Source organism: Seriola aureovittata, chromosome 15 (assembly GCF_021018895.1).
Source record: "Seriola aureovittata isolate HTS-2021-v1 ecotype China chromosome 15, ASM2101889v1, whole genome shotgun sequence".
Taxonomy (NCBI): Eukaryota; Metazoa; Chordata; class Actinopteri; order Carangiformes; family Carangidae; genus Seriola; species Seriola aureovittata.
The window spans coordinates 4,305,355-4,320,646 of NC_079378.1; the positions used below are offsets into that span (position 1 = coordinate 4,305,355).

The following is a 15,292-nucleotide window of genomic DNA, read 5'->3' on the forward strand; positions in this document are numbered from 1 at the left end:
TGACGTGTTTTCAATCGTAACTCAGACAGTGGAGCTCTGTGGAGTTAAATCCATCAGCCTTTGGATACACAGGCAGGCGACACCGGTTAGAAATATATAGACCAGCTACATCCTTTAAAGCTGCTGTGTCTAAAATTTTAAATATATCCGAGCCTAGTATCAAAAGAATTCACTGTGGTAAATGGAAATTTTTTCAAAAACTGAGCAAAATATCAAATACGTAAAGAGTAAAGTGTAATATTCAAGGATCTAGTTATTGTCCTGTAATGAAATGTGTTAATTTCGCTTGTAAATCTTGGAATATTTCTTTTGTGAAAGACAAATTATCCTCAAAAGTCCTTTTTATTGGCAGGAGCCCAGTTTCCCACAGAGCTGAGCATCACAAATAAATTCCCATCCTGCAGGAAACACTGAACACCACAGACAAATGTCCTGACCGTCGTCTCATTTGTTGATGGTAATTACACCGAGGTGTCACAATTAACTTGACAATGATACGCGATATCGCCGTGTGACGGATCTTTGAAAGTTGTGAGATGACCTACAAGATACATTTTTATTTTTTTATATTATTAGTGGCTTTACATCCCGGCAACACCAGTAACCCCACTGCGAATAATTAACGGCGGCACTGTTAATCAAACATGCGCAGCAGAATTTATCAGAGGGTCCGCAGAATAATTATCAATGACAGTGGGAACATACAACAACATTTGTCCTCGTCTTCCCACCAATTATCGCCGTCAGCCTCCCTGACAGCGGCGCGCACACACGTTGAATGGCCTAATCTCTCCTCACAAATTAGCTCTGTCTCTCATCTCCCCTTCCCAAATGTACACTATGCCCTTAAACGTCACATAGTAATACTGCCTATTCATAACCATTATCTCAGGGGCCTTTGATAACGGAGAGAAACAGGGGGCCGTGAAGAAAGAAAGAAAAAAAAAAAAAGACAGAAATGTAAAACGGGGGGTGAAAACAAGCAATGTGGTTCGATCTCAGATTTCCCGCTGGCCCTGAGCTATCAGAGCCATTGATTGGCTCATGTAATTCTGCTCCGATTTGGCTTGGCCAATCAATGGGCTGCAGACCGACTTCCTGTGACTATGCAGCCATTAGACTAGGAGGTGAAAAAATCCCATAGTTTCTTGTGTTCCTGGAAACGCACAGTTTACACGCGCCCGTGCCTCGACCGCCGCACGGCTCTCGTCTTATTGCGCCGGCGTCTGTATTGACCGGCTCGCACAGGTAAAATACAAGCATTAAAACCAAGATGTGTCTGATTTTACACTTATTGTTACAGACTTGTTACTTATGTGAAAATTATTGACATTTTTTAAGTAGCTCATAAAAGAAATATTCGAGCACTTAGCAGCAGCTTTGATCTGGATCATTATGCTCATGTACTGCAAAGGTTTTCTCCAAATAATCAAACCGACTGTGTGTGTAATTATTTCTAAACTAAGACCATATTAATATTCATGCTCTTTCCCGCAGTCCACTTTAAATATGTTGCAACTGTCCGCTGTATATTTATGCATGCATTTAGATAGTATATATTAGTTTTAATTGCTCATTTCTTATTCTATTCTTGTGCTCATAACCTACTTTTCTGTTTTTTCCCTGCATTATTCTGTCTGCTGCTGGCACAACTCATTTCCAGAGATCAATACGGCTTCACCTACTGTAATTTCATCTTAGGTCACTAACAGACAAAAAACCTTTACAGATACATCTGCTTTAGTTATAAAAGCACTTGAGCTGAATGCTTACATCAGCAATGGTTTCAAGGTTTCCAATGATCCCAACAGAGTAATGTGTATACTGTATAATGTTGCAGAGGAAAACAAGACGTTTTTCTGTGGGGGTGGAAAACTGCACGAGATGTCATTCAAATAACTGTAATAGAGCTTGAATGATGAACTGGGACAATCCGATGGAATATATGTATATGCAGTGCTGTCATTGTAAATCAGAGGTTTTCAAACTGGGAGAGGGTGAAGGGGTAAAAATTCATACTCCTTGTTGGAGCCATAACTCAGTTGAATCTGAAGACACAGATGAGATATACATATTTATAGATTCTGTCTCCATTATACCTTCCAAGGAAAACATTATCCCCAGTGTTCGTTGCATGTAACATCTACAAATCTATTTAGAAATCATAGGAAAAGACACATTCCTTATAACTCCTATTAACAGAACTTCCCTTTGAATCTTCATGTTTCTAAGTTTAATTCATTAACAAAGTAATCCAGTGATAGTTGTCTGTACATCAATGGGTACACTGCGAATAGGATCCACTAATGTCGAATTCGGCTATTTTTAATGGTGCTAATTTGCCAAAGTGTTACTTTGGAAGCCCCCGGCGTAATCTGAGGGTCAGCAGTAAATTTAATGGGGGAATATCGGCAAAATTAAAATGCATGAGTAGACTTTTCCCTCATGTGGTGATCACAGAATGAGAGGATTACTCTGAAAAAATGTCTCTGGTCTACACACACACAATAACACACACACACACACACACACACACACACACACACACACACACACCCTCGATTACGAAGCAAACATAACAGCACTTCATTCTCTGCTTAATTTAGCCATTGATTTTTCTAACACCAGATCACACCATAGATAGTACAAGACATCAGGCTGCAGTGTTTTATGGTCTTTGTGGGAACCCCCACACCCTGCACACACAACACACACACAACACACACACAACACACACACACACATACACACAAACTCACTCAGTCAGACAGTGAGAAAGAAGGAAAGAAAGAGGACATTTCCCCAGGGACCATCACTAAAAATCACTGCCTACTACTATTAGGAGATCTAACCATGGCAGTGTGTGTGATTGTTGTTTGTGTGTGTGTGTTTAAGCGTGTGTGTGTGTGTGTGTGTGTGTGTGTGTGTGTGCAGCTGCTGTCGCCCTCAGCGTGTGCAGCTTTGCTCAGATCAGATGTGAACCAGCAGACACTCACAGACACAGCTGTACCGACACGTCACACGCACACATATACATGTACTGTACGTTCGTGGAGCTTCACACACACAGACACACATACACACATACACACTAAGCTGTTTTAGTGACACACAACCAAAATATGTGTCAGCTATGTGTCATTTTTTTGGATGACGCCATTATAATCACTATAATTTAACCTTATTAGCATTTACACCATCACTACTGGCACTGATCCTGATCCGTGTTTTACCAACAATAATAATGCTGATGTTATTCCTCATCATGTTAGAACCAGAGAACGTGCAGCTTCGAAGGATAATTCCTGTTAGAACTTTGGACCATTATCTCTATCAGTTATAATAACACAGTACTCAGAAATGTAATCGCTGAGATCTGGTGACACAACAACATCCAAACCCAACATGACAAGATACACAAGCATCAAACGAGCCAACAGTTTAATCAGATTATCTAAACCACTGGTGAGTACAGCGGAAACGTCGGTAACAATCCCTCATCGCACAGGAAAACTGTGTGCACATGCAACTGCTGTAAATACAGTCATTCCAGTTTGAACCAGGAAATAAAATCAAGATGGATATTTATAATTTTAGCCTTTAGTTTTCTCTTCCCAATATGTTTGACTCACCTGTGTGATCGTCTGACGACTCGTATTTCTTTCCCTTATCTGACTTTATTTTAATGATGTCGACATAAATTAACTTTATTTTTGGAATGATGTGAGAGGACTGATATCGATTCCTTACCTGTGTGTCGAGTGCAAAGATGGAGTCAGGATGTGGTTAGCCTAGCTTAGCTAAAAAAAGGCAGGAAGCAAGGCTAAACAGCTATGTTGGCCCCCTCCACAATCCAAAGATGCACCTACCTACATGTTACTGCTTCATCCAGGAACAAACAGAACATGTAAAAATTACAATTCGTGGTTTTAGATGAAGTAACATCTTCCTACTACAAAATAATGTTGAACTATTCCTCTAACGTGGTGAGTACAGTGATATTCTTCACTGATGGGAATAGTGTGGAAATTAGGACCCCAAGGAAACCTCTTTTTCCTGGTTTCCTGTAGTTAAAAACCCCAAAATCAGTGTATTAACAACAACAACATGAAGACAACGTGCGAGCGACTTACAGGCGTTGGTGACGGCGAAGCTGTTGGCCGTCTCGATGTTGTCCACATGAGGCACCAGGTTGAACGGGGCTTCCGAGGCGTTCGGGCTGGTGTTGTGCAGGAAGATTGCCAAGCGAAAGGCCGTGTACTCCTGATCCGTGTTTCTGATGAACAGCCCGCCTGAACAGAGGGGGGGGGGGGGGGGGGGGGGGCACACACACAGGTCTGATAAGGAGCATGTTTAACCTCACTACACATAGTTCACTTACTGCTGACTTGCACAGAGACGTGAAACAAGTGGCAGAAAGCCTCTGAAATAATCTCACCACCATCTGCAGACGTGCAACAGCCTGGACACAAATAAGAGTCTGAGATCGAAAGGTTGTCAAACTTTGAGACACACATGCACATAGACCGACATTACAGTCCCTGTTTTCATCTCCCAGGTGGGTAAAATGCTTGTTGAGTTACTAACGACCCTTGAGAATGAAACTAATCACAATTGTGATTTTCATACATTATCTGTGGGGGAGGATTTTCAGCCAGATTCAACAGTGTCTCCCCTGCGGAGGGACACCTGGAGCCTCCTCAAGGGCCCTGATTGGAGGAGTAGAACTCAATCGAGGAGCAAAATAAGTTATTTGTCACTGCCTTTAAAAACAAAAAGACCCATTTGAGTGTTTAACTCATGTGGATCGTATTTTTTACTGTATGATTACATCTTATCACATGCTAACATGCTCATAATGACAATGCCAACACTGCTGATGTTAGCGTTTACCGTGCTCAAACTCTCGGCTTGCCACGTTAACACGCTAATATTTGCTAATTAGCACTAAACAGTCGAGGCTGATATTTTGACAAGGACGATGGCTCTGAATGAAAAGCGTTCAGCGTCATCACAGTTCGACCTGAGGGGGACATCGACATCTGGAAGAAATGCCATAACAATCCATCCGACGGTTGTGGAGATATACTTCGCTCCGAATTAAAAATGTCAACCTAGAGATGGTGCTAGAGGAAAGGTCAGATGACAGGACTCTGTCATGAATGCATGGCACCACATTTCACTGCAATCCGTCCAGTAGCTGCTGAAATATTTCAGTCTGGACCGACAATCCTTGAACCCATGCACGCCAAGAAACTACCGGGTTGAGGTTTTTGGGAAGGACGGTGGTCGTGGTTAACAGAAACCAAGGTCGCTAACGGGGGTTAATAAAGGTCACATTCTGCATTTGAACAAACAACTGAGGCTGTTTTTTCTTGTGATTACAGTCACAACATGGGGTTTTAAAAGCATCCACCTAAAAGCTTATTAGGGTTCCACAGACTGTTTCCGGTGGCTGTGGTCAGAGAGGAACCTCCATCATATTAGAGGCGGACACAACTGACTGGACAATATATGAAACATAATGAAAGGCCAATATTGGTCTGGTAAATCACTTTGCAAATATCCTATTGCCGTCAATTCAGCCTTAATGCTACAATATAGGAAGTCATAGCTCTTTAGGCGCCTCCGGCCTCTGTGGCACGGCCTGTCTAACATGTACATCACCTTTTGTTTCATATTAATGCAAACAGGAAAAAAAAAAGTGACATAATTCTCATCAGATATCCTGCTGAATCTACAGCAGCTCCAGTATCAAGCATCTCATACATGACTTCGCTCTTGGTTTCTCCCCCCCCCCCTTTCTGTTCCATTACAGCCTTGCTCATTTACAAAGATCTCGACTAAGCTGTTCATGGTTGTGCAAATGTCAGCAGTGTTTTAAGTTAGACGCAGTTTGTTTCACATTTCAAAATCTAACTTAAGGCCATTTTTCTTTGCAATGAGACTGTAAATGTCATTTAAAGCAAAATGCCAGTGTGTTCTTTGCACGGCTGACCTCTTTAGAAGGTAAACTTCAGAATATTTTACTCCTCTATATGAAGCCCAGTCACGTAAAGATAAAGCAATGGAGTCGTTCTGATTTGGTTTCATGTCTCATTGACTCACACTTGCAACCAAATGCTCACAGGAAGTGTTAACTCCTGATTTAAGGTGTGAACAGTTTGTACATCTTGGCTCCCAGTCAGTAAGAATACCCTTCACATGACTTAGCTGCGTTCGTTCGGCTACGACTCTCCTACTGCAAGACGCACAATAACAATAACACCATATGGTTTGACAAAAACACGACTCGTGGTGTAAAAAGGGGATGAATATGTGCTGATGCTGTGAACTGTTCTCTGTAAGTCTGAGAATATGGCAACACCCGTTTAACCTCAGTGAATAACCTCTGAAGAGTCACGGTCTTAAGAGAGTTATACACACACGCACGCACGCACACACACACACACACACACGCACACACAGCACCAGGCTACTCAGATAATGTCGGGATCTTCTTCAGAAGTGACAAGAGCTTGAGGATCCTTCAGACAGAACCTGTAAATCCTTACAGAACTCTGAAAAACCTTTTAATGTTGCTTGGAATATCAACTTTCAAAATCCTGCTTCACTTTGAAGGTGGATTTAAATCTATGCGCTTTGCAAACATATAGAATCTAGTCTTTTTTGATCATTTTTTTTCCCTCCTTTTCATTTTGTGGATTGACTTCCTGTCAAAGACGCCCTCCTCCAAGCCCCCCCCTCCCCATGCAATGTGTGTTGACACAGGCTGCAGCCCCACCAAAGGAAATAAGGCAGTGCAGCAATATATAACTCTCAGGATCAATCGCCACATGAATGGCTGCTGTCAGAATTAATCTGTGGCAGCTGCAGAGCATGTTTGCCATGGCTGTGTTTGTGTACTTGTTTCTGTGCTGCATGCATGTGTACACAGCAAATTTCCTAGTGATAATAAGTGTTGATTTTTCAGTGACAATTATCAGGAACAGATAAAGCGTTGATTGGAGGAAAGCTGATGGAGCTACTCAAAAAACTGTGAGTCTGGTGGGTCAGGACACACGTTGGATTTATACACTCAGGTTTTTTATCACTGGCCAAATGATAACGAGAAGTGGCTTTAATTATAGTAAAAAGTATGTTTGAAATAGAGAAACCATATGAGCAAAAAGGCTCCCACACCAGATTTTTTTTTTTTTTTTGCTTAAATCAGCAGCAAAATATCAAATCAATCATGACGGCAGAGCAGTTCCACAGATGCAGCTTTAAACCCCCCCACCCAGCTCAAGTGTCCTCACTTCCAGGGGTGCTGTTCTGTAACAGACCCTGGCCTCTGACCTCCCTGGAGGGGGGGGGGGGGGGGGGGGGGGCCGGGGAATTCGAGTATCACGCTGATATAAAAGGACAAGGAGAATCATTTGAACAGCTTGTCATTTTTCATCAGCATGACTGATTCTGATGTGCGTCAACTCCGCTACGAGCAGGGGCGCAGTGGAGGGTAAACCCACAAAAAGAAAAGTCAGACTGAGCAAATATTTCATCCCAGAAATGCTGTTTTAACACCTTCTCAAAAACAAAACAAAACAAAAAAAAAATTCATTTGTGAGGTGATTTTTACAGGAAAAAGAATGAATGACTGCTTTTCTGATCATTTAAATTTTTTTTTAGGGAGGGTTGTGATGATCAACAACTGGAGGTCACAGTTTGCCTCTCTTTTCATCCCTCTGCCATTAAATCATGCAGGTCAATCTGGCTGCTACAGCAGTGAAATGAACCAGGAATCCATCACCTTTATCTCCTGCCATGACAAACACTTTTAAGTTTGTTAAACGCAAACATGGAGATGTTAAAAAATAAAAATACATTTTTTTAAAAAAGGTGTTCAACTGGGGAAGAGGAAGCGGTGATGCTGCGAGGGCCTATGGGACCGTGGCAGAGGTTTATTGCACCGCCAGGACCGGGGGTCTGCGAGAGTGTTAACGGCAGTCAATGCACAGGCAGCCTGCATAGGGAATACACACACTTTGCTGCTCTGATCTGCTGCAGTGGCGGAGTGCACTGGGATACACACTCTAGCCTGCAGATACAAAGCGCATTAGGTGCGTGTGTCTCTGTGTGTGTGTGTGTGTGTGTGTGTGTGTGTGTGTGTGTGTGTGTGTGTGTGTGTGTGTGTGTAACATGCACAGCATCTACAGAGGAAAGAATCCTGCCTGTGTGTAATTATTTTAGAGGAGAGAAAAAGACCGCGTAAGGAAATCAGCAATTTCCACTTTGAGTAGTGCTGAGGTGTTGGATGGCAGGACAGAGGCAGCAGACAGGACCGTCCACAGATTCATCCACATGATTCATTTTCTGCTTAGAATTAACATCAAGGCTCCACACTTACCGATCTGAACGCTGCTCGGGAAAGCTCCCATTGTCAGTCCCCAAAAGCCAGAGAATATCAACAGAAACCAGTCGCGAGAAGAAATCCTCATTTTGTTTCGGTTATAAACTGATGAGAGACATCGAGCAGGTTTAATTAACACCCCCGGGGCAAAAGCAACATCACAGGGTAAAAAAACAAAGAGATAAAAAAAATATATATACAAATGCTCGTTAAATATCCATGTCTGCTTCTGATGGCTTTTTCTCGGATATCCCCCCGCAGTGCCGCTCGTTTGTACCGTCAAACTGCGTCCGTCCGTCCGGCGCTGGAGATTTTGCGCACAACACCACCACCACCACCACCGAGATGAGGAGGAGAGGAGAGGGGAGGGAGGGAGGGAGGGAGGTGGGGGGGTGAGCCAGCGGCGGCCAGTGCGTCTGGATGCGGCTCAACTCACATCACAGCAATAACACACATGCGCTTTTTACCCGACCGGGGCAGGCGGGAGGGGCGTCACTCAGTCCGCTCCGCACCGAGCCGCGGAGAACTCCCCGCAGCTCGTTTAACACCAAAACTTCCAGAACCGCTGATACGAAAAACACACCGATCCCATGACTGATGACTGACAGGAGATTTTCCTTTTTTTCCCCCACATTATTACAGAGAGCTCTTGTTACAGAAGAAGATAAACGTCTTAACCCCTGATCCCACTGTCCTCCTCGGGTATAACTGGTTCCTGAATGAGCTGTAAGGTGCCTTATAAAATGCATAAACTGCCACAATGAATAAGATAATAGTGATGAAGCTGTGGGTTTTATCTTTCATAAACTCCGCTTCTCCTGTTTTGCCAGACATCACTTTCTTTTGCAGGACTAAACGGCTTCACACTGGATCGTTTAGTCTCATTTGTAATTTTCACTATAACGGCAGGGTGCCTTGTGTCTTTGGGTTACATGGGAAGGAAACCAATAACCCAGTAAGTAATAAACAGCACAGCCCTGATTCACAGCTTCATATGTGATAAACTGTTAAACTGAGGAATGAGATACACAGAAAGGTTGGAGGACACAGTTTTCTAAACATTGGACAGCAGAATCATTTTTATTGGCTTGACAAATGTTCCCTGCAGCAGCAAGAGTTCTCAGTGTCTTAAGTGTTCTGGTAAAACCTACATGAGACATTATTGTGTCATTAGCAAGTATCAGCCACAAGGATTTACTGAGGGCTACTATTATGTGTCTTACAGTGCACTTCCTCTAATGGCCACTAGATGCTGACTCTAAGAAAACTCCACTGTGATTCCCAGGTAACTGTGAGGTATGTTCATATTTTTCCAAGTCCATCTTAGACGAGACTGACATGTACACTTTAACAATTTATGGTCACTGTCATCATCCCTCCTGTTTGTACCAATTGTGAAGAGATGAATATAATCCCTGTGTAAGAGCAGTGTTGAGGAGTAACTACTGGCATGTAACAGGAGTAAATTACAAAATAAATGTAACTGTAATCCTTACAACTTCTCAGAGATAAAATATCATTAAATTACAGTTCCTAATCAAAATGTTGGTGATTACAAAACGTGTTGTAACAGAATATATTCTTATTGCTTTGTATCTTTTGGCCGAACAGGAACACCTTATTTTCACATTAGGTTCAGATAGGTGATAGGTGTGAAATCTAATAACATTTGCTACCTTAAATTAGCATTGTGTTTTTCCATTCCATATAAACCTGGAGTCATCATTAGGCTGTGAAATATTCCTACAGGGCAACAACACACTAAATTAATGGTACTGAAAAGTAATCAAATGAAGTAAGTATTACTTTGATGAAGTAATTAAAGCAGCTACATTACTCATTATATTTTAAACAAGGTCATTAGTAATCTGTAACCTATTACATTTCAAAAGTAACTATGCCAACACTATAAGAGATGGGGGCGGGTGTATGAAGGAGAATATACTTAACTACAAGTTTATGACCTTTTAAAAACTAAAATGATATGAAAGTGAAATGTTACATCATACTAGTTAATTGAAAAAATCTTCATGTTCGATCAATTTGACTCTGTTTCTTGACTCTCTCAACTCTCACTGGTTTCATTGTGAATATGTTTAAGGAGGTCACTCAGCTTTAAATGAACCAAAGCTGGCAGCTGCAGTCAAAGTGTAGCCATACAGTGATGCTAACCACTGAGTACAATCAAGATTAGCACTGAGTATTTCTCATGTTGCTTTTATTTAAAAATAAGGAGCACACATATCATCGTTGTCAACCTATATCAACATGTCAACATCTAATATATATATATATATATGCTTAGTCACCACACTTCCCCCTCCCCTGTTGTTCTCTGCAAGGTGTTATGAAGCTCAGTGAAAACAGCCACTAAACACAAAGAGTACAACTGAATAAAGTTACCCTGTGTACACAGGAGCCACCAAAAAACAATCCAGCCACAAACGTTAGCCCACACTAGCATTGCTGTGGTAGTAAGACAGCTAACAATAGCAACATTTGCCGAACAAATTCAAAATATCGCTAACAGCAAGTTAGCTAACATTGTCGTGCCTTCTGTGGCCGGTCACTAATGAAAATAGACGTGTAACATTATGTAGCCATCAAGTTACTTACACGTGGAGGAGAAGAAAAGTCAGTTCTGACTCAAGCCCTTTGGCTCCACAGTCGGACTGGGAAAGAAATTCATCCACTGGGACTGGTCGCACAAATGACAGCAAACACAGAGGGTCGGTTAAGACACTGACAAAAGCCGGCAAAAACTTAAAAAACTTAATTGAAGTTTTGATGGTCCACGGGCTGACCGGGATTTGAGCCGGTAGTCCCCATGGTCAGTCCACCTGTGATCTGGTCTTATCTCTTTCTTTGGCAGAGACCTTTTTAGACTTCTGTGGAAGAAATCCTGGAAGGTCGCTTTAAGCTGAAAGCTGCGTACTGCACTGTGCCATCTCCCGTGTGGGCGGTGCCAATGACTTTATAAACGTGGGAAGGACCAATGTTCTGAACTGTTCTGAACATGATCCAACTGAAACTCAAATATCTTCACCAGCACCAATGCTCCTTTTTAGCTGAGGGTTTGGTGAACTGAAGCTTTATTACTCTGATAAAACAGTGGATGATTTTAGTCCACAGCGTCACTTCAATTTGTGTACAGAAATGTAAGTAAAATAAAAGTCATTTAGAAGTTTTGTCTGCATCCTCTGAGGTGAAATGAAAACCAGTATTATGAGACATTAAGGACGTGTATGCTCGTCTCCTTGGGGTGATGCAGTTAAATAAGCACAGCAGTAGATAGTGAAGCTGCAGACAGCTCAAGTTCTGCTGATTTTGAAGTTTTTGGTAGCCTCAGGTAGACCCGTCTGAAAATTAGTAATTATGTGTGAGACACTGCTGAGAGCAATGCAGGAAGTTGATTTTGGGTGAGTTCACCAAAGCTTCAAGCATTCCAGCTGGTTAAAAATCTGAAAAAAAAAAAAACTTCTCTTCAAAGGAGGATCCACAAACATTCATCTATTAGAAGAAATAAAAACAGTTTAAAATTCAGTGTCTGACAAGACAAGTGTGTTTTTCTTTGCCGTCTTGAATAATATTAATGGAAGCTCAAATGGCCAGTTCTGAATCCAATTAAAAGAAACCTTTGCACAGAAAACAAAACTGATATTTATTAAATTTTAAAAAGGTAATTCAACAAAAGGCAGGACATTTCAGTGTCTCTGCTCTATGGGTGCAAACTTTAAAGCAAGTTACCCTTCTGGACAATGCACCCATTAAACTCATTTTCCAAAACGATGTAAAAAAATATGACAGACTGACCCACATACACACCACTTACAACACCTGAGCCATTTAATGATGAAGCAAAACTTCCAAACATCAGCTTGTTTGAGCTTCTCAAACATCAGTATTTGCTGTTTTCCATTGCAATGGAATATTTCTTGGTTTTTGAAAGTTGTAAAGTCAAAAGAAGACAAATGAAGATGACTCCATTATAAATGGGCCTTTTTCACAATAGCATTTATAGACAAAATTATTTTATTTAAATTAATTTTATCAATGTACGTCCTTTGAGAAAATGGTTCTAATATTTCAAGAAACTGATTGGTTTCTAGTGAATACACTCATCGGTCTGTCAATACTTTATCATGAAGTCATTATTAATGCAGCATATATTCCATATAGGCAGAAAGAGACTGCTAAAATAGTTATCACCACCCGGTGGTTTGAGCTGACTGTTGCTTTTCTTTAAGCTTTGCTGCTTTGAAGCAAAAACTGTTCTCTCACTGTACACCAGATCTGCAAAAAGCAATAGTCCTCCATGGACTGTTAGGCGAATCACGTGTCTCCTAATTGCACTTCTTGAAATTTGCATGATATGTAAATCTCTTTGAAAATATTTGCTTTAGTAGCACCTAAGGATGATGAGCAAAAAAGTGCAATAATGTTTGTATCTTAGTTCGAGGTTGTAAAATAAAATGTAGCAGAAAGACTCAGACGTCAGTTCATGTAAAGTGGATATCAGATGTCGGCACGCACTTTTCACATTTCTAGTTTTTATTGTCGAGAGGCAGCCTGAACACAAAGCCCAATACACCAGACATTTCTCACTTAATGTGGCTATATTGGCTTCTGGCGATGTATTAAATATGACAAATTACTGTAAATCCCTGCGATTGCATAACTGTTCCTACATGTTATACTCAGGAAATATAATTACGTTGCTGTATCCAAACAAATGCAACTGATTGGCTTTTTATTTCAGCCCTAAATCCAAAAAAGACAAGAGTATTGTATAGGAGTTTTGTGGAGTTCCTGAACAATTCAAGTGGACTGCACTGTGTACATGGGTGTGGAGCTGTCCGTGGTGCTGAATGCTTTTAACTGAGTTGCTGTGGACGGCAGAAAAAGAAAAACAACAGAACTAAACTGGATTCTGGAGAACCTTTTGATTTGCCAAATTCAAAAATCCATATACACATTTAAAAGGAAGTTCAGCATTAAGAGAAATGCTATTTTCTTTGTTGTCTTTCCAAGGATGAGATGAGATACTAATTTCATGTTTGTGGGGCGAGCACCAAGCAGGAGTCTCCCCCTCTAAAGCTCACTAAATATGTCTCATTTAGCCATATACAAATAGATGTAAAAATGAACGTCAGTCATTTACAGTACATGCTGTAACTGCAGTATTTTCTTAACGTTAGTAATAGTAATAAGTAATAATTCATATATCTGCCAGACCTTTTGTGCAGCTTGTCTGGCTACAGCACTGGTTGGTACAGTACATATATATATTTGATGAGGTTTTGGTGTATATATATATGCACAATAGAATTAAACTTGGGATGTCATTCATCCTGAATCTTATTTATCCACTTATTAGTTTGGCTGTTTTAACCTGAATTTAAAAACCTAACGAGGGACGTGTGCTGAAGATTTGCTTCAGGCTAGAAACTGCATTTTTTGCATTGCTTTTTCCCCGTGTACGACAGTTTATTTGTCTGTTTAATAAACACATTTTTCACTCCTTTTTTCAGAAAGGCAACACAAAACTCAAAACAAATGGGAACAAACAGCAGCCTTTGTGAGCACCACGGGTGGAAAACATTACTGAACATGTACACAAAGGCATCTCGCTGCAATGGTGTTTTCACTGTTCATAGTTTCTCGAGATTTAGACCGCATTTCCCATAAACTCTGTTGCCTCTTGTTATTACTTACTGCTACTATGGCCTCCCCGATGCATTTGCCTTCACTGAAACAAAACAAATGGAAACGATGTCTCTGTAAGTCCTCCATCTGTTCCACTGCCTTCAACTACTTGAAATTCTGAAAACTTTTCCTATGTTGAGTACGTTCAACTTGGTGCCACACTGTGAGATGTAATGCAAAGGCAAAGAGGCGCCCAGTCTCCTCTTTACACAGTGATGGCAACATCCAAAAACAAATACAATGACCACCAAGTTCTCCATCAATGTGAAGGTGAATAATGAATGGAAAATACCTCGAGGCAATAATACATTTTATTGAATGTTTTCAAAGGTTTTTCTTGTGCTCCCCTCACAACAAGAGGTACTTTAAGTGCTAATTAGACAGTCAAGTTCAGGTTGTGTATTTTATCCAGTTGTAAGAGCTATCTATGCTTGCAAGAACAAAGGTATCGACACCATCGCGCAGGTAGTGAAACCACGGATGCAGTGATCAAGAACAAGTTACATTCATGTTGATAAAACAGAACTTCCTTAAGACAGAGTCCTTGAAAATATTTCCTTTCAGATTCGAAACTTGCTTGAGTTAAACTGAACATCCTGTCTGCTTCTGTTGGTTTCCACAGTCATGATTGGGTCGAGTTGTTGAGCAGCTGTGAGTGCACCTTTTCGAAAGCTTGCATTGATTAAACCGTGTAAATATAATAGAGTTAACAAAAATACAAGCCGACATTATATGTGAAAAGATTACCCTTCCCCAGTAAAGTTCAAGTTTCTACATAATGATTTTCACGCCGTACCAAAATGACTGACTCCCATTAATAACATCACTATACAAAATGTAAAACACTTTGTTATATTATGCTTTGGAAAATGGTGGATATTAATATGACTCAAAGTAACACTATAACACTGCAGACGGAAACATTGAGAGCATACCTCACTTCCATTATAGACAACGCTATAATAAACCCTCCACCATCACAACCACAACTCTGTGCTTTTAAATATACATCACTGCAATCTCTCTCCAGCATTATATATCACACAGCTCCACTTCCATTATCCAATTTATTGTGGGGCACTTTTTCTAGCACAAGACAACATCATATAGATGAGACATCAGTGTGATGTATGCCGGGCGTTCGCATCAGCCTCGCTGCCTGTTAGACTTTTAAATTTAAGTTCTCCTCTCCCTCCT

At 40.9% G+C, this 15,292-nt stretch overlaps 1 protein-coding gene across 4 annotated transcripts in view; it reads right to left on the bottom strand.

Annotated features, from left to right (window-relative positions):
* The window catches only part of gria4b (glutamate receptor, ionotropic, AMPA 4b), a 106,644-nt gene extending 97,911 nt beyond the window's left edge, over nt 1-8,733 (bottom strand). For 3 of the 4 annotated variants that reach the window (XM_056397624.1, XM_056397623.1, XM_056397622.1), the window contains exons 1-2: nt 8,387-8,732; nt 4,134-4,292 (exon numbers count right to left, since the gene is read on the bottom strand). In XM_056397624.1, the coding sequence (XP_056253599.1) occupies nt 4,134-4,292; nt 8,387-8,477 (250 nt within the window). In that variant the 5' untranslated portion in view covers nt 8,478-8,732. Of the gene's footprint in view, nt 1-4,133; nt 4,293-8,386 lie in introns of all 4 variants that reach the window. The other variant, XM_056397626.1, reaches the window with a different exon arrangement.
* Between the last annotated feature and the right edge of the window lie 6,559 nt (nt 8,734-15,292).